Here is a 24,824-nt window from a genome sequence, read left to right on the forward strand (position 1 = left end):
ACTCTAGTTCCATCCTACCCCTCAACTCTTCCATTGTAAACTGAGCCCCCCCAGGCCTCACTCAGGGACACAGTGCACATCCACCTAATCATTGTCATGTCTGTATGTTTGAGCCTGCGAATATCCTCTTCCTTTACTGCCCAAGTCTCACTACCATACAGCATTTCACTCCTAACACATGCTGCATATAAAGATTCCTTTGCATGCAGGGAGAGCCCTCTCAATGTCAGGAGAGGCAACAGCTCCCTGAACTTTATCCAACCACTCCTCACTCTAGCTACAGAGCTAGCTCCAGCCCCACCTCCAGCACATAACGTGTCTCCCAGATAACAGAACTCTTCCACACATTCAAGAGACTCACCAGCAAGTTCAGTCCTTTCACTCCTGACAACATCCATCTACTCTCCCCGACACAACACACACATGAATCAACGTTATCTCACAGTCTACTTCTGATACCACTACACCTCTTACGCGTCCACTTATCACAGACACTGCACAAGATGGAATTACTTCCCATGCCCTTGTGGCAAATTGCACATGTCCACTCTCCCTCGTCTTTGACAGTGCCGCCATCAGCCCTAGATACCATCACTTTTGTTTTATCTGTATTTACTCTTAAGTCCTTGTGCCCCATACCATCTCTTCACTTCCTATATCTTTCCTCTGTCTCCCTTTCACTCTCAGCAGTCAACACCAAATCATCAGTATACAACATCTCCCACGGGAGTCCATTTCTGAAGTCACGTGCGAGGGCCTCAAGTACCATGATAAACAACAAGGGGCTCAAAACTGACTCCAGGTACACACCAGCATTCACGGAAAACTCATGGTTCAAATCTCCATTCACCCTTACCTGGGTGTGAGCACCCACATACATGGCCATAACCACCCTTACCAGCCACTCCTCGATCCCAAGCTTTCTCATTGCCCACTTCACCACCTCAGTAGGGACTCTGTCAAAGGCCTTCTCCAGATCAACAAAAACAAAGTACAGTTCCGTCTTCTTTCCTATATATTTTTCCTGAAGCTGTTGAACAGTGAATATGGCAACTTAGGATTGGATGATGGATGGATGGATGTTACTCCCTTTTCATCACTGCATTTTATTTTCTCATCTGTCATTCACGTGTATTGTGTGCACCAGGATTTACAGTATCTACTATTGTTTGTGGAGCTGGCATGGCTTCCTGTGATAAAGAGTTGGGTGAAATTCAGCTGTATGTGACTAATCTCTAATCTTCGGGTTAAAAATGCGATAAGATAAGAAGTGTCTGTGAGTTGGTGGTGTGTGTTTTGTGTAGTTCCTGTAGATAAAGTGACAGTGTTGATGTGTTGTTGTCCCTGTCTTAAATACCACAGCAAGCATTTCACTGGATTACTGGTGTACATATTGCAATTTTTATCATCTAATCTAGTTGTGCATTCTTTGTGATTGTACTTTACCATCCAGCCTGATTGTGCTAAGGAAATGGAAAAATGGAAACAGTTGAAGATGAAGTTAAACCGGAACTCATATGGTGGTACCTCATTTCTACCAGTAAGTTTCTGAAGTTGTGCACGTCACTTAGTGGTTTGTTTGGTTGAGCAAACAGAACATTTTGTGAAGTTGTACACGTAAGCAAACTGTTTATGTGAGACTGTACACATAAAAGGAGTTTGTGAAAGTATGTGTTAAACACAATGGGAGGAAAGTATATTTATGAATGGGAAGTGTCTAATAGGAGGGGAGGAAAGAACATTTATGAAAGGGAATGGATTGGCAAAAGGGGAGGAAAGAACATTTATGAAAGGGAATGGATTGGCAAAAGGGGAGGAAAGAACATTTATGAAAGGGAAGTGTTTAGCTGAAGGGGAGGAAAGTACATTTATGAAAAGGAAGTGTTTAACAGAAGGGGAGGAAAGTACTGGAATTTTGTTTATATTATTACTGTTTTTAAGAATCTTACAACTCTTTCAGTATGATTATTCCTTTCTCTTTTATTCTTGCCATTGCCACAGTTTTTTTCAGCATAGGAGAGACTATCGAGCTGGAGGGGTTAGGTATAGTTCTCACAAACCTTTTTGCTGCTGTACTGTCTCTTCTTTCACTTGGACCAGGATTTTGTCCTTTTGGAGCTTATTTCATATATTTCAATGGCAGAAAAACACAATACTATGGCTGTACAGTATTATTTCCTTTTCACAGCACTTCTTAGTGACCGACATCATATTCTATTGATAATCTGTTGTTACAGGTCTGCATTCAGGGTGAAAAGATGGCAATTTTAGGTCGTTAGAATTAAAGGCGCATAGGTGATTCAACTGAACTGCATATGATAATCTGTTTGATATTCAGAACTATTTTTAAGAAATACTGAAGCAGTTAACCCCTTTAGATCAGTGATTTCATTTTCATTTATTTCTGTGGCCAGACAATTTGATACAGCTTATGTGAGATATCTTGTAGTGAAGCTGTTAATGAAGGTGGTTAGTAGGTATGAGTAAGGTACAGAATATAATTGGCTCCTGTATACTGGCAGTAAAATCCTGTTAATATGGGGTTATTTTGAGCCACTTATGAGGGTGTTATTAGCATGCACCAGGTCTTTGTTTAATGTTGTTTCATTTGAAGTTGTTCCATTACTGTATTAAGTTGCTGATGAACTAAGAACTGCTCTTCACTGAAGTTGCTCATGATTTAAGAGAAAGTTGTTTTGAAGTCAGAAATCTGTGTTTTTGTGCTTTTAAGCCCATCAGTCCAGAGATGTATTTTTCTCTTTCATTTTTCTCCCACCAGATGCTTTTATTCGGCTTTGGACAGACCTCTAATTATGGAGAAAATATCTAACCCCTCAAATTTGAAAAGTCTGTCCCAAGTTGAATAATATTACGGGGATAGCAAGAAGAAAATGAAATCTACATCATCTTATTGAAAGGGATAATCTGTCAGTCTTGAATCAAAGGCATGTCTCATTTAAAGTTGTTTCACATAACGTATGATTTTGCCAGCACACATCCAAGACTTTAAGTGAAGACTGATTGTAGATATAGGTTAAATAAAATACCCTTTCCTTGAGTCACCTTAACTGATTGATGTGGAGATATAGATTAATGTTATGTGGTTGATAAGATATGTAGTCCAGTACTCAGACATATGATAGAGTTGTTGTTGATGTTATTGTTATTGGTATTGTTGTTATTGTTACTCTTGTGCTCCTTCTTCTACTTTATCTTCTTAGTTTTGGCCTTGGTGTTGGTCTTGTGGCCCCATGCTACAGAGGGACATGAATTCTAATCTAGTACCAGTTTTATATTGACTGCAGGACAGTACTGTATTCATTTCCCTGTATATTGTGCACATGCATGTGACAGTTCTTATGAGTTAGCAATCAGAAGCATAATTTTTTCTTTTTTCTTCTTTTATTTTTATAAAACGACAGAGGAAGGAAAAACAAATGAATAATAAAAATAATCCATACACCAGATTACAGATGTCGTCAGTTCATAACAAATGTGTATCAGTTGGACTTGAGCAGTCATAGGTTGAAGTTTGGGGGAAAACCACTCTGGAGGAGCAAGTTCCAAAAAGATGCAGTTCAGGGAATGAAAGAATTCTGATTAGCAGAAGTTCTGCAATATCGCAGTGTAACAGTCCAGTCATGAGTGCTACCAGATGCCTGTGTAGCACAGGGAAAGGCATGGAGAGGTGGCACAATGGATGCAACTTCATCTGAACATTTGCCATAAAAATATTTGTAAAATAGTTCAAAGGAGGCATTATTGCTTCTTACCTGTAGGGGAGGTAGTTCATTTGTAATGGTAGGGTACTGTCAAAATCCTGGATTATGCAAAAGTCACCCCTAGAGGGCCCTCAAACCCCTAACCCTGTAACACTTATCCACTGTCTGACTCCTACAAAACAGTTTAAAACATCATAAATCAGCTAATAGACATTCTTAATGATAAAATACTGTAAAGTACTGTTAACTACATTAAGCATAACCCCATTCTTTTTTAGTATATCTTTATTTTCTCTTTTTGTGATTATGACTGGATGTTTGATAACGACTGTCTTATGCCAGATAATAATGTACTTTTAGCCAGAAGAAAGGGTCCTTCTTGCTGGATAATGTCAAAGATTTTATGCTTACTGCTGGATACCATTTTAACTCAGCCATTGGCTATTCCTGGTAGTGACACATGCTGGATAATGCAGCACCGGATAATCGGGAGTTTACTGTATTATGTTGCTTTCCCCCCCCCCCATTAAGTCAACAGTAGATTACACCAAATTTTCCCATCAAAATTCCATTGCTGCAGATAAATGTGATTTTCCAGTTTCTCCAATTTACAGTATCAGTTGTATGGAAAAAGTTCTTTTATTTATGTAGCAGCCATGGCTTAGTGGGTTAGAGCGCTGTGACCGAAAGGTTGGAGGTTCGAGTCCACCCAAGGGTTATTGGCAGACACCAGGAAGGGCATTCGGTCATAAAGCGCTACATGCTCCAAAACCAGAAAGTCCTCTACCCAAGGGCAATGCCTTAGCCCTTATCAGAAAAGGGGACACAGCATAAAACTAAAAAAAAAAAGAGAGAAAAAAAAAATCTACTGTATGATATATGATTAGGATTTCCTGTATTGTCTAGTTGGTTTGAATTTCACCTGACTGCTGGACCACTTTCAAAACATGAATGTCAAATCATGGTTGCATGAAAATTAATGAGCCTTAGTTATGAGGTAGGAGCAACCTTTCTCAGTTGTTGGTCAAATCTACCCTCCAGTCTGGCTACACCTGGACATGAACTAAGCTGAAAGGGGTTAGGAATCTTTATCATGATAGAGTAAACTTGCTTTAGTGAAGCAACAAAAACTGAATCCTTTAGGTTGTATTAGGTAAGAGAGAGAATAGGTGTTGTTGTTATCACTGTTTGTCAGGTTGATATCCTTGTTTATCTTATCTCAGGAAGTAACCCACTGCAGCAGATGGGAAGATAATACAGCAGTCATCCTTGCTAGTTTTCACCTCTATATTACATGTTTGTTTTTAGTGCTAATTTCTAAGGTGACACATTGAAATGGTTTTGTAACTGAAAGCACACTCAACCAGCAACTGAGAAGTCCTGGATTTTATTCATAGTTTTATCATAAGACCTTTAGGCAAGATTTCTTATCTCCAGTATGTTTCCACCTAGAACTAAAAGGAGAAAATGGATTTGTAGTTCAGTGGTTAAATGTTTTAGCCTTGGGGATAACAGTGACCTTGAATTATTTTTGTAGATTATTTTATCAGTGATAGGAGAAAAGAACAGTTGTCGTTGTTGTTGCTTTACCTTGGCCTGTTTGGCCTAGTATGCAAGCAGCTGCCTGCCTTAGGCAAATAGCACCTTGCTTGGGTCAGAACAGGGTCCTTCCACATGATAAGGTGCAAGGCAAAATGGAGGGGGCATAGCCCCAGACTGTGACAACCTTGCCCAGGGATGACCCAAGGCAATGCAGGGCAGAGGCATCAGTCTTCCCTGACCCAGACACATGCTTTGGCTGCATACCCCAAGAAGTGCAGTACATTCATTAAATGAATGGACAGGCTTGATAACAGAGTCACAGGATATATATACAGTGTTATCAAGCATCTTTGTATATAAGTGGAAAAGGTAGACTTGACCATAATTTGTCTTCTATGATAGCAACTCAGTGGTTTTAATTCCGTTTTCCACATTTATTATACATAGCATAGGAAAACTTTTCTTTCTGTTGGGGCTCCATATGATCATCAACTGTTTTACGGTGATGGTGTCTCACAGAATCTCACAGCCCACTTTCACACCACTTTAACACCTTGAGGGATGCCTGATTTATGAAGTTGCATTTGTCAGAATTGTTTGGTATTCACTGCTTTGAGCTGGGTTGGTCATATTGTGGTTGGTAGGCTAAAGTGCACACTAAGAACTTCAGGCCGCTTGATCCACCAATAGTGGATCTGTTGCAGGAACATATACTTGTGTTATGTTCCTCAGTCCAAGTTTTTGTACCAACTTTTTTAAAATTTAGAATTGGCAAATATGTCCCTCAGGGTGTTAATTGAGTTTGGCACCTTGGTGGTATGATTGATAGAGATCTTGGGTCAGAGGAGAAGGTATGCTAACCCACCTCAGTTTGAATCCAAGAGGTGGCTGGTGGTTTTTCTGTTATAGCTTATCTGTGGGCCCTTATGCACCCTGAGTCCTTTGAAATTCCCTGAGGGGTAATAATGAATTGGCCTGTGCCATTTTAGGGAAGATCTGTCATACTCAGGAGATTAATGCTGTTGTTATGCATCTCATAATCATACGTTGAGCACAGGTTGTGTATGGAAGAAAAGTTTGCCTAAAGTTCAGCATGAGAGATGAGTGTGTTGACGGTTGAAACAGGATTGCTAAATTATGTGTATCAGTTAGCTTGTCTGTATTTATTGTTATGATGGATAACTGTGTATATTGTGATGATGGTGTAACAGTGTTTATTGTGATGATGGTGGTGTAGCTGTGTTTTTTGTGATGGTGGTGCAGTTGTAGTTACTGTGATGATAGTATAATTGTATTTATAGTGATGATGGTGTGATTGTATTTTATCATGATGGTGTAATTGTGTTTATTGTGATACGGTGTAGATGATAGGTACCACTTAAGGTGAATTGTGACTGTATAACTACACTGAATAATCTGATCTTTCTAGTAGAGCAGTTTGTTCATTTTTTGGTGAAATGATCTAGTGTTACTTATTTCAGTTTTGTGTGATTATGTCACATGTTCCCTATTGCTTTTGGGTGATTTTGTGTCATACCTATGTCTGTCTAGATCATGCAAATAGGATATTTTGTTGCATATTGCTGTGATTTGTTTAACCCCTACACCGCGGGCTTGTTTACCAATGACTTGCGTGTGCCGCTGGGTTATTTGGGCTCCGACAGACTCTCAAAAAATATTTGCCAAAAATCAGTTATTAGTCCTAGAATAATAAAATTAAATATGCTTATGGCACATACCTTCAGCTTTCTCCTGGAATGATTGTTGAGCCTTCGTCGGTTACCTTAGGACTTGTGGAGACCTCTGAAGTAGGGTAACGAAGTCTCCACTTTACACTTCCTGACAACCCGTAATATGATTACCACAGCCAGATACAAACACTATAAACACTATTCTACAATTTTCAAGTAGTTTGGGATCCATACTCAAAAAAAAAAAAAAAACACTGTGAAAGCAATGGAAATTACGAGCACGTCTGATCGTCGCACTGTCACTAGTTCGCTCTTGGTACTCTGTCATTTATTATTCATAAAACCCCTCACACTTTATATTTCTATTACTATATAACACTTATATATATCTACAGTCTTTATCCATAAGTTTCCTTCAGTAGTATTAGTTTATTGTCACTGTAGGGATTCAATTTCTTTCAGTAAAATACGTAGCATTCACTTTCTCGTCCTGTATACTGGCATTGAGAGTGAATGTCACTTTCATCTTCACTCTCATAACTCATAGCATTCAGACATGCTAAGAGTGAAACTTTCACTTTCATTACTCCTAGGGTATATACTCGTATTCTTATAATACTACTCATTTACATTTCTCTTTACGTTCTCTATTTTATTCACGTTATTTACATTTCTATTTTATTTACACTGTGTTGTGCACTGTCACTTGAAATAACTTATAAAACTATTTTCCATTGTTCACGTATATTTACATTCATTACTTTCACTTGCTGTTTACACATTATTTACACATTATTTACAATTCCACTTGCACTGTTTTACTCAATAGAAAGATCGTAGTCACTCTTTTATCAATTGTCAGCCCTTTACCTCTTTCCACACGAGGTTTAGTAGGGGGTAAAGGTCACAGGGCCATTTGCATGGGGGTGAAAAAAGGCCTTGAAGTCAGCAAGAAGAAACATACGTGCCCTCGCTTCGGAAGATGAGAGTGAAATGATAACGGAGGGCCAGCGTGGAGGCCTGCTTTAGGGGTTATTCAGAGTTACCAATATTACTTCTTGAAACACCTAAGTCTAGCACTGATATGATTGGCAGGAAATCTAGACAATACATTATAAATTTGGTAGTTCCAGGTGAATGTAAATATCACTTAGGCTTCTCCCTTCCCTCCTTACATGTATATTTATTACGAAAATAGATTAGAGGCCTACTTAGGAGATATATATTCAGAGCTACCAATGTTAGAACAGCTTTGTCTAGCACTGATATGATTGGCAGGAAATCTAGACAATACATTATAAATTAGGTAGTTCCAGGTGAATGTAAATATCACTTAGGCTTCTCGCTTCCCTCCTTACATGTATATTTATTACGAAAATAGATTATACGGCATATTTCAAGGGGGAAAAAACAGCGAAAATTAGCGAATGAGTGCACGTGAGGTGTTGTCAGGTGATAATTAGCCAAATCCAGGTGTATGGCACTCTCACTTACCTTATTTCTTTCTTGTATATATTATTTGGTATAAGAATAGGACATAGGGCTTATTTCAATGGATGAAATCAGTGAAAAATTCCAGGGAAGATTTACTTAGCGTAGCACGGCCGGGCAGGCGAGAGGATAGGGTAATGGAGGGGGGGTAGGGAGGGGAGTCAAGAACGGGGAGAAATGGCTAAATTGTCAACAATGGATGGGAGTACAGATGAGATTAGGAGTGCTGACTAGTGTTGGACATTGGCAGTACTGATAGATGATACAAGCCCCCACTTGGAAGCCCGGGTGAATTCAAAATAACACAGAATCACAAAGCGACGCCCCGCGGTATGATCCCTTGCTCCCAAGCATCACGAAAGTGATGCCCCGCGGTTAAGGGGTTAAGTGAATGAATTTGAACATATTATATGGGCATAATTCATTGATATAAAAACATTCCCGACATTTGGTTATTTCAATTTTTAGTTCTAACAGCATTGGTGAGTGGTTTTAACATTTTGGTGGTGTGTGGTGGGATCTTGAATATTTGGCAGTACAGGTACTTTAGTTGCTGCATCTTTGCACAGTGCCTGTATTTTGTACAGGTTACACCCACATTGTAAATAATGCACTCTGGATGATGTGGATGGTGACAATCATCATCCACTCCCTTAATGTAGTGCTGCCTACTTTTTCCTTTTCCTTTATCTTTTGTGTGTGTGTGTGTGTGTGTGTGTGTGTGTGTGTGTGTGTGTGTGTGTGCACTCCTCTCCTCCTATTTCTCCCACCTTTTTGACACTTTATTGCTCTTTTTTCCCTTTTGTGTGGCTGAACATTGAATAACAAGACTAATGGTTTCCTGTATGCCAGGAAACCATTTACTGCATTGGGTGGTAACCATATAACCAGTCCATACGTGTTCCCTGTGTGTCAGCAAGTGGGTTGGCGGAAGTTGCCCTTCCCCATAAAACAACTAACTCAAAGACAAACGGCCACCCCTTACAAGATTATGGCATCTGGCTATAGATAGATTGATAAGATTATGTTGTAGAAATGTAGGTTGCCAAAGTAATTTTGATTCTTCAATTTTTCTGCCATTTTATTGGGGTAAAGGTAGTGCTTAACATTGTTTCTTCTGAATAATCTCTACTGTAGTTACTTTACTAAATATGATTAGGAGCAGGTGATATAATTCTCTGCTTTCATCTAATTGACAATGGTTTAAAATGAGAGTGAGTGAAGACATGTGTGTCATTGTGTTATAAGAACATTAATCCAACATATGATCCATTAGTAGTAGTAGTACAGAATTAGATGTGAAGCTGAGAATTGTGTAAGAATGTGAATTCAGTATTTGATGTATTAGTAATAGCATAGAATTAGATGTGAAGCTGAAATTATGAAAGCTTGAATGATGAGTGAGTATATGTGTTGTTCATTTTGCTGGGCACTGTTAACCCATGGACTGCAGCAAGGCAGTCGCAAAACAGGCTCAGTGATGCAGCAGTGCCCAGATTGGCAACCATTGCAAAGGAGTGCAAACTGTACATCTTCATTTTGGATATGATATTACACATCTGCCCATGAAATATTTTTGCTCAGCTTACCATGGTTGTGAAGTTATTGTGGTCCAGAGTTTCCCAGTTGGCAGGAATCCAGCAACTAAATGAACAGGATTCACTGCAGTCAGTCTCGGTGAATTGCCAGTTAGTCCAATAATCCATAACCTGAGTGTAATGTGCTACTTTTGATAAATTATTTCATCCTTCCCTTTGCTCTCTTAGTCACTGTTGGCCTTGTATTCAGTTTTATCACCAAAATCTCATTTTTTAAAAACAGGTTTGGGCCTTCCTAAAGTGCTAATGACATGGTAAATGGTTCAGAAGATGCATGAATTTCATTCATAGTAGCAATTGTCACTTTGCATCTGGGCTCAACCAAGAGGGTAGGGATGGGAGATGATAGAATGCTTAGTATCCCATAAAAACTATGTGATGGTGCTTCTGCAAGAAACTTCATGGTGCATTTTTAAAGATTCCACTCATATGAGGCAGGTCACATGCCTCTAGAGTTAACTCGAGTGGGGTAAGACACATGCCACGGGTTAATCATTTGACTGCATTCCTTTTTTTGGAGCTGAATAAGATAATTTGCCATCAATTAGAATGATTTTTTTTTTTTTTTTTTTTCCTGGCAGAACATTACTTGGGATTCATAAAAACATTTTGGTGTCTAGTGCTTCTCTCATTCATAGTATAATATTCATTCATTGGCTGAAATAAAATGCATGGTAGATGGGTTGCAGCTAAAGAGTGAATAGTTTAACTCTTGTGCTTCACTTACCTGTTGGTGTGACCTGTCCATTTCATTTTTTTTTTTGCTGGAAACAAGAATTTTCATTATGATGATGATGACAGAATAAGAATGAGTGGATAATTTGTGTCCAAGTATCAAGGTGGTGCAGACCTAAGATAGTGGTGATGATGATTATGATGATGATGTTGATAATGATAATGCAGTGGGAGGGAGTGGATAATACGTGTCATTGTAATGTGTAATGAAAGCCTAAAATGATGAATGGTGATGATGATAATGATGATGTTGATGTTGGTGATGATGATGATAATGATGGTGATGATAAAGATGATGATTATGATTTTGTGTCAGGATGGTGGTGGAGGACTGGAGACTCAACAGAGCTCCAGCGTGCCATCCCTGATCCTGGACCCCTCCTCCGTCACCAGCCACCCAGACACACGCAGCCGTCCCGAACCACACCCCCGCCCAGACATCTCCCCTACCTCTGTCACGGCCAATAACACTGTACCCTGGCTGCAGGAGTTAGGCCTCAAGCAGAAACAGAAGCGGCTTTCTGGCATCCACAGTCAAGGTGATGTATTGCCCTGTACAGATTTACTTTCATTTTGATATTTGCATCCCCTGGGAGCCTTGTCATGACAGCTGGTTTTAGAGAGCTGGATTACTTGCTGCCAAGAATGTATTGCCCCATCTGCAGTGCAGGGTTCCTGGACTAGGGTAGTCCAGACACTAATGGCAGGAATGACCAATTTCTCTTCCCTGAGTGACATTATGTGAGCAGTAGACCCCAAGTACCCTGTGGAAGTAGACCCTTATGGGCCATAATTAACTGGAGTGCCTTAACTCACAAGGCTCCTAGCATCTAAAAGTTGTATGAGGGCAACAGGGTCATTGCTCTGCATCAGTACACAGCATTAGAGCAAGGCTTGATCTCTGTGCATGTATCAGAGTATCGGCCTATTAGTGGGAAAGTTTCCAAGTACAGTACTGTAGTATTATTTAGTCTCCTAGCTTAGAGTGATACTTTAGATTTTAGGTTAATTATATTATTCCCCGTGCTACTGTACCTCTAGATTATTTTATTTGGCTTAGGAGAGACTTGCTACTGTGCCTCTAGATTATTTTATTTGGCTTAGGAGAGACTTGCTACTGTGCCTCTAGATTATTTTATTTGGCTTAGGAGAGACTTGCTTCTGTGCCTCTAGATTATTTTATTTGGCTTAGGAGAGACTTGCTACTGTGCCTCTAGATTATTTTATTTGGCTTAGGAGAGACATCAAATTAGAGGATTGAGACAGGGCCTTTATTAACTCCTTCCATGAAAGGTCTTTTTGAATTTGAACAACATTTGCCAGTTGGAAGATTCTGCTGATGAAGCACATCATATGATTTGAGGTGTTAATACTTTCCTTTACTGCAATACAGTAAAATTGTTTTGGCCAAACAGATGGTGAAGGAACGGGAGCCCCAGCACCACCTGTCTCACCAAAACCCACCCTCAACTCACACTTGAGGTCAGAAGACAAACCCACCCCTAAGCCACACAGGTCAATGTCTGATGCCGTCCCCGTCCCTGAGACTACCTCGACCAAGACCCGTCCCTCCGAGCCAGCACGGCCCATTGACAACATGCCATCGACCAAACCCACACATCCTGCCATTCCATTACCAGATTATGAGCACAAGCCATATGCCCCTCAGCCTCCCAAGACCAAACCTCCACCAGCTGCACCTCAGGCTCAGACCCCCACCGAAGGCAAGAGGTTCCTGCCACAAGTGACCCTGCGGCAACCTACTCCAAGCCTGCAGTCCACCCCCAGCCCCAGCTCCAGCAAGAAGCCACCACCACCTGTGTCAGATACCAAGGATAGCAGTAAAACATCCCCAGTTTCCAATGCTGTCTCACCCCTGGAGGAGAAAATTGATGTTCTTTACAAGGAATTCCTCCCCAAGGTAACTGCCATTACAGCACTGTGATTATTTTGAATACTGTTTGTACTAATTCTTGGAATTTTTTTACAGTTAGTCCTTGTTTAAAGTTATTTCACTTCAAGTTGTTTCACTAGTAAGTTGATAATAAAGTAAAACCAGTTTTCCACTTTAAGTTGCTTTTGATTCAGTATAAAATTGCTTTAAAGGCAGAAATTAGAGTATTTTACTTTTAACTTCTAATTTATGAGCCATAAACATATTTATGGTGGCTTCACTTAAAATAGGATTTAATTGCACTTCACTTAAAATAGCATTTAATTGCACTTCACTTAAAATAGCATTTAATTGCACTCTAACTGAGGACTGTCTGTATAATTAATGCCTGTTAGTAGGTGGTAGTAACCTGATCGTAGTTGTTGAATTGATGACCTTTTGGCATCCATGTTGCTTATGTTAGATGGAAAATAAGGAGTGTACAGTTGCAGACAAGAATATTGCTCCACTTTTTAGTTAGACAGTTACGAAACTTATACATGGTATTCTGAGAACTTTTTTTGCTGTGAAGATAATATCACTGGGTTTCAAAAGTCATAGTTCACTCATTTCGTTTCATTTTGTTTTTAAAGGCTTCAACATGCTTGCACTCGTCGGCCCTGGTCACGTAATGGCGGCTCTCCATGCTGCTCGATCTCTGGCAGCTTCCCTATTCAGTCTGTTATCCCTGAGATCATGCTCAGTGACTTCATCCCAGGTCATTTTTGGTCTGCCTTGTGCAACCCTACCCCTAACATTAACACTTCTCATTTTCTGTACCCAATTATCATCCCCCATCCTCTCTACATGTCCAAGCCATCTCAATCACCTCTCCTCATCACAACGCCAATACACTCCAGTCCCATCCTATCTCTTAGCTCTTCCACCTTTAACCTAGCCCCTCCAGGCGTTGCACTCAGGGATGCAGTGCACATCCACCCAGTCATTGTCATTTCTGTACTTTTGAGCCTGTCCCATGGATGGCAAGCTGGTGACAGGGAGAGCTGGAGCTCACGTTTCACCAGTCCTCAGGACCTGATCCTGACCATCTCCCTTTGCTGAACATTTTTAGTGTCTTCATTAACACAGAGTAGGCCAGCATACTCTCATAATTCTTCTACCTTCAGTTGTCTACACCACACTACATGCACATTAGATATCACACCATCTGTTTCCATCCTCCCTTAGCAATGACTGCAGCATTATCATCAGGAAATCCAGTGATATCTCAGAGTGCTACCACCAGCAGGGTAGGGTTGGTGGCACAGGGGCCTCCCGGTCGTGATCAAGTGACTGCTGACAGCGGCTGTTGCAAATACTGTTCACACTCGTCAGCAGAGAAGCTCAGGTTCAGCCTTATATTTCACTAATATCCATGGCCTTAGTACCAATCTGAATTCCATTCACTTTTTCCTCCAATCCATATCCCCTCTAGCCCTGTTCCTTACAGACACCCAAATCACTCCCTCTACTGACATATCCCCATTTTGTTTTCCTGGTTACCATCTCCTCACAAATTTTCATAACAAAGGTGGCACCTGTTGTGATATCAAATCTGAATTTGCAATTGACATTGTTTTGAACTTCACATCAGCTAATTTTGATTCTTCAGTATATAAACTAAATTATCTCTCAGCTTAAATGTCGGGACCAACTGCCTAGCCCCAGGCTCCTACGCTTCTCATGGGACAATGTAGGATTGGATGATGGATGGATGGATGGAACTAAATTATCTAAATACTTTTTACCAAATACAGGTATGTCTGTGAAGTTCATCGCTCTTCTAATGCTGCTCCAGAACCCAGCGTATTTGACTCCATATCCTCACTGTGGACTAACCTTAACCTCACCCTTACCACCGAAATTACTCTTTTGGGTGATTTTAACGTCCATAATGTTGTATGGTTATCACGTTCTGCCAGGAATGACGATACTGTCCTAGAATATGAGCTGTTTGCAGAATCGTATAAACTTACGCAGTTGGTAAAACAACCATCTATAATACCAGATAATCCTGACCATGATGCCTATCTCTTGGACCTATTCCTGACAGATAATCCAGATTAGTACAAGATAGAAGTACTTTCACCACTTGGATCTCATCAAAGCTCATTAGTCAGTTGCCCCAAACCTTTCTGTTCTGAACCAGTCATGGTGACCAGATGGCACTGATAGGGCAGACTGGGATGGATTTAGAAATTATCTTGCTGATATTCCATGACAGTCTTTCTTTTCCAGTGACATAAGTTTTACCGAGTCCCACATTAATGGTTTAATACAAGCTAGTATGGAATTGTTCATACCCAGTCAGCAGTTCACTAAAAGAATGGACCCCCCAGAGTGGTTTCACAGCAATTGTGCTAGAGCAGTGACTCAAAAGTCCTTATCATATACTTTTACTTAAAATATTAGTAATCTAAATCACTCAAGTCAGTTTAAAATTGCTAGAAACCAAGCAAAAGCAGTTATAAATCTTACTAAATCAAGCTTTCTTCACTACCAAGCATCCAAACTATTAAATAATCCTAATGACAATAGGATATTCTGGTCAACTCTTAATTTTTTCAGTAATAAATCATCACCCATTCCCCCACAAAAATTTTCTGATGGTAACACTATAAATGATTGGCATGGTTATGCGAATGTCCTTGCCAGTACATTTGCCAGAAATTCTACCGTAGAAGAAGTCAGCTAGAACGTCCCTGTACTAGAACTTGACTCCCCAGAAATAGCTCCACTAAAATACAGACTAGATATGTAAAATCCATCCTAGATGATTTACCAACCAAAAAACTCCAGGTCCAGATGGAATTCCTCTATTATATCCACCCATTTCCAAAGAAAGGAAGTTCCTCTGACCACTCTGATTACAGACCAATAGCTATCACATCTTCTCTTGATAAAGTATTTGAAATTGTAAGTAATAAACACATTGTTAAACATCTTGAAGCCAACAACTTAATTATTGATAGACAGTATGGTTTTCGCCACGAAAGATCGACTGTTGATATACTCAGTCTCCTGACTCACACCATCCATTAGTCAGTTGACCAACATGGAGAAACTCATGCAGTAGCTCTTGATATTTCTTAAAGTTTTGACAGAGTGTGGCACTGTTCCCTGCTATCCAAACTTCCTTGCCATGGCCTGTCATCTTTTGTTCCTCTGATTTCCTCATATCTCAGCTACGGAAAGATAAGAGTAATAGTAGATGAAATCATGATTGTCACATGTTCCAATTTCCACTTGATTAATGCCAGTATGCCACAGGGATCAGTTCTAGCCCCAACCCTATTCCTAATTCATATTAATGGTCTCTTATCTGTTACCCATAATCCCATTCACTCATATGCAGATGACTCAGCACTTCATAGTTCATTCACACTTAAACACCCATTCACAACGTTTAATATCTCTAACTCACAACTCAGTACAGCAGTCTCCATAAATCAAGACTTATCCAAGATCACGGAATGGGGACAAAATAACATTGTATCATTTAATGCTAGGAAAACCAAATATATGCAGTTTATTAATAGTCAGATATTGCCTGATTCCTATATTACCTTCAGTCATCATCTCATCATCTAATCCTGTGTTGCCCCATGAGGAGCGTAGGAGCCCGAGGCTAGGCAAGTTGATCCTGACTCTTAAGATGAGAGTGACTGGCCTCACTCATCCCTGAGTGGCATTACGTGAACAATAAACCCCAACCACCTCTTGGATAGAAACCTGCACAGGCTCAATCCGATTGGAGCACATTAATTGCCCACGAAACCATCAGGTGTCATAATATGGTAAATGGTTTCCTGGTGTACAATGCTGCTAATATTCCTATCTCTAAAGGTATTGAAATTCTCAGTGTTTCACTTAACAGTGCTCTCAGCTGGACCTTTCATGTTAGATCACTAGCTAAAACTGCTTCAGAGAAACTTGGATTATTGTACAGAGCCTGTAACTTCTTCACTGGCGAGCAGTTATAATTTACAAGAGTCATGTGTGCTCTCAGCTTGAATATTGCTTACCCTGGTGGAATGGATGTGGAGAGGTTGCACTAAAGCAACTGGACAAAATTCAGAACAAAGCTACAGTAGGTACCGACTGTACGCGAGCTCAGAGTACGTGATCCACATTGTACATGAGGACCTATTTTTTTCTTAATTTTAGTGTACTTTTTAATAGTACGTGAATTGAACTCATTGTAGGCGAGAAGGCAGCAAAGAGTGGCCCAAATTCAGGGTTTACCCCGAGCACACGACACTGCCACCCCAAGAAGCGCCAACCACCAGTGATGGAAAGTGGAGACTTGTCGATGATGGAACTCAGCCGGGTACTGTGTGCCCTAGATAAATTCAAGGAAGAATTTGATGTAGTGCTGCCTACTTCTTCCTTAGCCTTTATCATTCTTTTTCTTTGCCTGCCCTCCTCTCTTCCTATTTCTCCCATCTTTCCTGTCACTTCTTATTGCATTTCTTTCCATTACAGGTGGCTTTACATTGAATGACAAGCTAAATGGTTTCCTGTAAGCCAGGAAACCATTTACAACGCTGGGTGGTAACCATATAACCAAACCATATGTGCTCCCTACGTGTCAACAGGTGGGTTGGTGGAGGGTTAGTGCCCCTCCCCGTAAAACAACTAACTCAGAGTCAAATGGCCACCTCTTACAGGATTATGGCATCTGGCAGTAGATAGATAGATAGAATTCAAGAACATCGAACACTGTCAGTTGCGAGTGGAGGAAGTGATGACTTCACTTTGAAGGGTTTATGAATGAAATGAGTGCATTAGCTAGTGAAAATGTTGAAAGTGCTGGTGACGAGAGTGGTGTGGCGGGTGGTGCATGAGGGGCACGCTAGGGTTCCGAGAAAATTCGCCATCGTCAATTTGCCGTCAGACAATAATTAACTTGTTTCTTCCTCGCTGTAGTCGCCTTTGAATACATAGTCAAGCGTCACCCATAGCCGTCTTCATTAATGATGGCGAATTGTCTTGTTATTGCTCTGGTGGTGAATTGACTTGACGGTGAATTTTCACAAAACCCACGCTAGGTGCCTCACCCTGCCTTGGATCCCCTTCTTACCTCCATTAAGCCTGTTGTCCTCTTGGGTTAAGGTGAGCATCCATATTCTTGTTGGTTTAGTTAAGCCATATCCTTGTTGATTTAGTAAAGCCATAACCATGTTGGTTTACTGTATCATAGGTAGTATGTCTTAGATAGTTTCCCTGTACCGTACAATACTTAGGTCTGAAAGGAGTCTCAAGGGTTGCCCATGAAGGGGGGTGCTGCCCATAAGTAATTTTTCCCATAAGTTTATGTATTCAGAGTACTGTACGCGATTTCCTAGTATGCGACCTCCTCTGCCGCCCATGTACTTGCGTACTATGAGGACCTACTGTACTAGAATTATTAATAACCTTAATATTACAAAATAACTACCTCCCTTACAGGTAAGAAAGACTGTTGCCTCCCTTGCATCATTTTACTGATACTTTTACGGCAAATGCTCAGACGAACTTGCATCCATTGTGCCAGCTCTCCACACCTTCCCACACGCTACTCGGGCATCAGATAGCGGTCATGACTGGACTGTCACACTGCCATATTGCAGAACTGCATATCAGAATTCTTTTATTCCCCAAACTGCATCTCTTTGGAACTCGCCTCCCCAGAATGGTTTCCCCCCAAACTTCAACCTACGGCTGTTCGGGTCCAGCTGTTACAGATTTTTTATGAATGGAGGACACCTGTATCAGGTGTATGGATTATTTTTTTTTTATTCATGTTTTTCCTTCCTGTTAGGTTAAAAAAAAAAAAAAAAATTGAATTGCACTGCATCAGTAATATGTCCGCAGCTGAATATTAACTGCCAGAAGGCTGAACACAGGCATGAGGAGCATGGACATAAATAGTGGGCCCTGGAGCACTGTAGTGATGCCCTGGAACTGGCTGGTCAAGGCAACAAGTGGGCCAAGAGGTGTGATGTGATGGCACCTGCCAAGTTCTCATGGCCTTTTTGCCATCTCAGGGTTTTCATATATTATTTTACTTATGAACTGTTTTTCTCACTGGTGTTTTCTTATGCTTGAAGTCTGCCATTTATGCCTGTCAGTGCAACATACAAACAGATTATCCTGGGATAATGGGGAGAACCATATAAAGAAGATGGAGGGGGTGCAAGAGGATATGAAGAGTATGTAGGGTGTGGCAGGCAAAACCTCAAGGTGTCTTAAAAATTATCTATCCTTCAAACCCTGAGACTGTAAACAGCCACAAATGGTAGCTAAACTTGGTACACTGTAAAGCTGCTAAGTGTTATTAGGGAACTAGTTATGTTGTATTACTAAAAACAGGATCTTTTGTCCTTGTAAATTGCATTGATTCTTATATGGGAATTTTAAAAGATGTTGGATACACTTGGTTGCCCATACTGGATGTGTTTAAAGTAGATTGTATTTTTCATTTTTTTTTTTAATGCAGATACAGTACTGTATTGAGAGAGAGAGAGAGAGAGAGAGAGAATGATTTGTCAACGGCAACCCTAACATTGATATTTAATCGCAGATAAGACAGCTGGAAGAACGTCTGGAGGAGCAGAGGCGAGAACAGGGTCGACGGATACAGATGCTGATGGATGATTTGGATGAGGAGCGAAAGCACCGGGCCTGCATGGCAGTCGAGATAGAGAGGCTCAGGAAGCTGGTCGATGCCTATGCTCAAGTCTGACCACCCATGATTTTGATATAGAATTCTTTACATGTATTAAAATCATGTATAGTGCATTGTTCAGTTTGATCCCTTTAGCCAAAGGACATTATTTTAAATCTAATTCTTGCAACCCTAGGAGGATTTTATTGAGCTTATGAGAGACTTTCTGTAGCTACTGAAAGGATCAAGAATGACTGTATCAAACCTCTCCAGCTTGCAGTCTTTCCTGAGCCAAATAAAATCTTGTTTTGCAAGAATGAATTACAAACTGCATCATTGGAATGGAGTGGTTAACATCTTTTTAAAAGGAAAATGGTTAATTTTAATACAGTAATTCAACTACAGGGAGTCATATAGGGAAGTTGGAGACCTTTTTTTTTTTTTTTTTTTTTTTTTTTTTTTTAAGGCTCTTAACTCCTTATGTCTGGTGATGTGTTTATGTTTTATATTTTTTCCTTGCTACCCCCAGACAGTTTTATTGAGCTCTGGATTGTTGTTGTTGTTGACCAGCTCTGATCTACCTGGTTGGGAAGACTCATCAACCGCAGGCAAGCAGTTGCCCCTGCATGGCTGTCCTTTGCAGTAAACCGATGTTCCCTTGTGCTTGATGGCAAATTGCGACAGCAAGGCATGGAGAAAAGTGTGTAGTTTTGGTTCCTGGATGGACATCACATTTGCATCTCTCCACTCAGTTAGCAGGGGCATCATAAGACTCCACATCACCCCATAATCTGGTTATATGGTTACCATGCAGCATTGTAAATGGTTTCATGGGTAACAAGGAACCATTATGTATGTCACTCAGTGTAGGGTCACCTGAAGTGGGAAGAAAAGTAATAAAAAGAGACAGGAATAAAAGGGAGAAGCAGGAGGAGAGGAGGGCAGACAAAGAGATAGAATGATAAAGGTGAGGAAGAAGTAAGCGCATTACATCAAGTGAGTACATAATGGTCATCACCACATCAAGCAGAACTCTTGTTGTGAAAGGGTAAATGAAGGGTATGTTCAGCCTTTCCATTTTGAAAAATCTCTTCAGAGTTAAATAAAATGCCTGGAATTAGCAAAAATATAATGGAAATACATCATTGGATTGTAAGGAGTTAAATTTTCTTGTGTTGAGGCAATAAGTTTCATCTTCCATTTCACTCTGGTTAGATGGAGTCAAAGAATAATTGTTTAAAGTCTTCCTAGTACTGGTACAAGGTTTTCAAAATGTATAAAGATTTTGTTTTTTTATCACAACGAAGAAAGAAACTTTTGCTGGTGGGCAGTGGACCATATTGTATGTGGCTTTGTATATATTGTAGCACCTCTTCCATGCCAATTTACACTGCATATTTAAATTCAGCATCTTAATGTATGATATTATTGCCAACTCTGTTGATTAAGATGATATAAGGAGCATACAAGGGAAAGTTAAGGTCTAATATACAAAATAAATCACTGGGAAGAGTTATTGCAAAGTCTTTCCTCCTCTCTAGCATTTTCCTCTGTACATTTCACCTCATCCGTTTTCATATCCTTGGGTAAAATATGTTGATATTAACACAATATAAACAGCGTACAAAGGAGTGTTAATATGTCATATGCAAAATAAATTGTCAAAGTAGGGGTTAAAATACAGTCTCTAAAACCACGTAAAATATGATCTGACCCACATGTCATTCCTCAGTTGTTGGAGAATGCAGTGGTTGCCCTGCCTGTATTTTCATAGATAAGGAAGCTATCTAAGACTTCTCCACAGTTATTTATTTTCCATATTACACCTTTATATTCAATCATAAACTAATATCTCTGTAAATACTGAGCTAGTTTCCATAAATCAGTACAAGAAAATATGAATGTACCATATGCAGAAATAAGCTGGTAAGGAGAAAGTGCTTAGCGGCCTTCTTACCAGACAAGAACATGACCACTTTGCTCATATTTTTGTTATTTTAGGAGGCTTTTTAGCATTTATTCATTACCCATTTATTTTTGTAAGTAAGTTAACATCCAGCTTGTTTTTGCCTATGAGACATTAATATTCTGTAGTATGTTATTTATGCAGTCTCTGTCTGAATTAAAGGATGGAAAGAGCATGAAAGCTAATTATGACACGTAATATTTAGAGTAAATCATGAAGAGGTGCTAGGAAGCCTTCTTGACTGTCAAACATGTGACCCCTCATGTGTGTGAGGTAAAGATGTAGTGCTGTAGTTTGGGTTCCTCCAACACCATCTGAAATATTATGGAAATGATTACGTGGATGGATAGTTTTAAATCTGCAGTAAGTCCTTGTGAGTCAGATTTTTTTATGTTCTTTGTTGCTGTTAATTCCACAGTACTGTACAGTATAGAGGACTTACTATTATAGTTCCATTGCTGCCTGTAAAGCTAATATGCCAGTTTCTTCTAATTTATGTTTCCCATCATATGGAAAAATTTATAATATTTTGTAACCCATGCCTAATTTAGAATGTTGGCTGCCAGTATGTGATTGTAACCATTGCCTGTCAGTGAGGATGTTAACTTTTTATACTTCAGTGTTTGCCTTGAGTGTATGTGGGTGAATAACAGAAAGCACTAGTTTGGTATCCAGTACATGCTGATAATATTTTTTGATGAGGATGATCTATTACGTCAGTATTATACAATATGTCTGAGAGTTTAGACAGACAATCATGTATTTGCCTGAGAGTTGAATGCTGTATGCATCTCAAGCCAGACTTGTTAATGGTGCTTAGTCAAAGATTAAGTTAGGCCATACGTGGTTTTGGATGTGTGAGTTATGTATGTGAGGAGTTCCGTGTTTTGTACAGCAACAGATACTACAGGTCAGTGTGCCAAGATACCATGAAGAACAGGTCTTTTCCTGTTTTTTTCATGAAAATTTTAATCAATATTTTTACCCAGTTTAATGTTCAAGATGCTGAAAGACTTGATAATTAGAATATGTGAAGGTCATTCTACTTAATCTATCATATATAAAGTGAATTTTTAATAGAACTTGATTCCAAATATTAAGTAAGGCTATTCATCTCCGGTTGTGTGACTTGCATGAAGAAGAGCAGGCAGCCAGATACCTTTGGAAGCAGAGGTTGCAGCCAAGAGTAAGATATATCATCATATCACCGTGTATGTATATCATGTAGTAATGGCTCGTATATATGCTCAAAAATTCATTATACAGGTACTTTGTAACTTGCAAGTATTTCTTTCTTTCTTTCTGCTGGTAAGATAAGCATTCCATAGTTAAAATTACTAATATGTATTATAGAATACTGAATACCCAACTGGTGTAATAATTCCTTAATGTGAAGTTAGTGAAAGCTGGTGTGTTGAAAGTGCTATGTGGTTGTGGCTAGGGGAGGCAGGAGTGAGTCTGAGTGTGGCCCGAGTGAGTCTGGACTCTGCAGGAGAACATATCAAAAGTTTTTACTGTAGCATTTGTAATTACTTGTAATGGATGTGTCACCATCCTGAGGGATTAGTCTAGAATGCATTTATGTACATATTTCTGATCTAAAATCATGATTCTTCTGTGAATACATATGATAATAGTTTTGTACAGAGAATTTTAGTACTTAGTTGATTGTCAAATATGAAATCATGGTTTATGTGTAGTGCTAAACTGGTCAACCTTTTATTGATACTATATTTTCTCCTACTTGTGGAACCTATCCAGTTTTTATTTTTTTTGTTCTACTCAAGAGCAAAGACTTCATTCCACAGTGTAGCTCTCTTACACGACACTAGAGTGGTTGTAACGTCCAGCCAGAGTGATCCCTAAGATAGTGTCCAGCTCTGGCCTCTAGAGTTTTGTGCCATGAATACCATAGTTCCCTCCCTGCACATTACACAGTAAGTCCTTGTTATGAGGCACCCAGTTGACGTTCTCTTTTGCTGCTGAGACATCAGTAATGTGAAGTACAGTTCGTTTCACTTGTGCAGTTGATTGATGTATATTTTTAGGTTCTTGCTGCCAAACAGATAATTTGATGCAATGTAAGAAAGACCTGTGTCGTTAAAAAGGGTAATGATTGCTATCTCTAACCCATCGATTTCCAGAAGTCTCTCCCAGACTTTAAAAATTGTCTGGTGGTAGCAAGAATAAAGCAAAAAAATACATTGTCTTACTGAAGTGACGTTCACTGGTACCCATGAAGCTGATTTGCCAGTTCAGCAGTTTACCAATTGTATTTAAAAAAAAAGAAAAAAAAAAAAGTAATATTCTAGAACACATTCCTTACTTATAACAAGGACTACCTTTACTGTCCACTGTACACTGTCATTTCTTAAAGATGCATATTTTTATAATCTCATAATATTTATATCAGAAGCATAATATAACACCACAGTCTTGATTAAGTGTAAGTTGTCCCTTGGTAGGCTTGACGGCTGCAACATTTGGCTGCTGCAGACTGTTTGCCTGCCCTACATGTCTGTTGGTTCTGCTTCTTGCAGAGAACACTTTCAGTTTGAACGTGCATTTTCTGTACTATTTAGAAAAGTATCAAGTGTATAAGGCATATTTGTAGGTCTGATTATACTGCACACAAATTTCCATGTACAGTATTATTGTGTTTGTATAGTACAGTACAAGCAGTTTGCTTTTAGACAGGCTCAGATGCAATAATAATATGATTGGAGATGAGTGATGGACAGTACAAGTAACAGTTCATTCCTACTGAGACTGCTGTAATATTGTTTGTACTTAACATACCAGTAACAAATATCATTCCTCAAACCATATCATAAATCTTGAATGAAGCAAGTTGGTAATTTTAGATGTAGCTTGGTTAATGTGTAAGGTATGAAAAATATAATATCAGAACCTTTTCCTGTGGTTCAGAGTCCAAGTCAGCAATGCCATACATTATGGTATGTTCCTTTAATGTTAAAGTCCTTCATTTACTGGTTCTCTGCTTTACTAATCTTTTGCATGGATCATTATACAGTACTTTTTTTCTGTGCACATTACAATGGTCACTTTTATTTGTGAAGCTAGACGCTATATTACCAGTTTAGGGTTGGTCAGTGACTCATTCCATCACATTATCTGCCACAAGTACGGGATGGTCCGTGAATGGCGCACCCCAAGAAACTCACCTGGAGATATCTTACATGTAATGAAGATGGCTTAATTTGCTGATTTGGCCAAGGGTGTGGCAGTGGGAACAGGAAATAAATAAATGGTGCAGGATAGACATTGATAATGCTGACTGACCTGACCCCACAACACAAGAAATTGCCTAGCAGAGTGGAAGAGGAAAGCTGTATATGGACCACCCTGTATATCTGAAGTCTGTAGCATCGAGAGTCCTGCCGTACAGTACAGGGAATTAGTAACATTTTTAGCTATAGTATATATGCAAGTAAAAACCCCTGTGAGAATTTCATTTATATTATTACCACTAGGTC

At 39.6% G+C, this 24,824-nt stretch overlaps 1 protein-coding gene across 1 annotated transcript in view; it reads left to right on the top strand.

Moving 5' to 3' along the window:
- The window catches only part of LOC145406162 (uncharacterized), a 174,766-nt gene extending 155,127 nt beyond the window's left edge, over window positions 1–19,639 (top strand). Inside the window, exons 14-16 of the mRNA XM_080277359.1 lie at window positions 11,096–11,318; window positions 12,195–12,700; window positions 19,278–19,639. Coding sequence (XP_080133485.1) covers window positions 11,096–11,318; window positions 12,195–12,700; window positions 19,278–19,439 — 891 coding nt within the window. The 3' untranslated portion in view covers window positions 19,440–19,639. The remainder of the gene's footprint in view (window positions 1–11,095; window positions 11,319–12,194; window positions 12,701–19,277) is intronic.
- The last annotated feature ends 5,185 nt before the right edge of the window (window positions 19,640–24,824 follow it).

This window comes from Coenobita brevimanus, chromosome 69 (genome assembly GCF_032717465.1).
Source record: "Coenobita brevimanus isolate Jiangsu-jjx chromosome 69, ASM3271746v2, whole genome shotgun sequence".
NCBI classification, from domain to species: domain Eukaryota; kingdom Metazoa; phylum Arthropoda; class Malacostraca; order Decapoda; family Coenobitidae; genus Coenobita; species Coenobita brevimanus.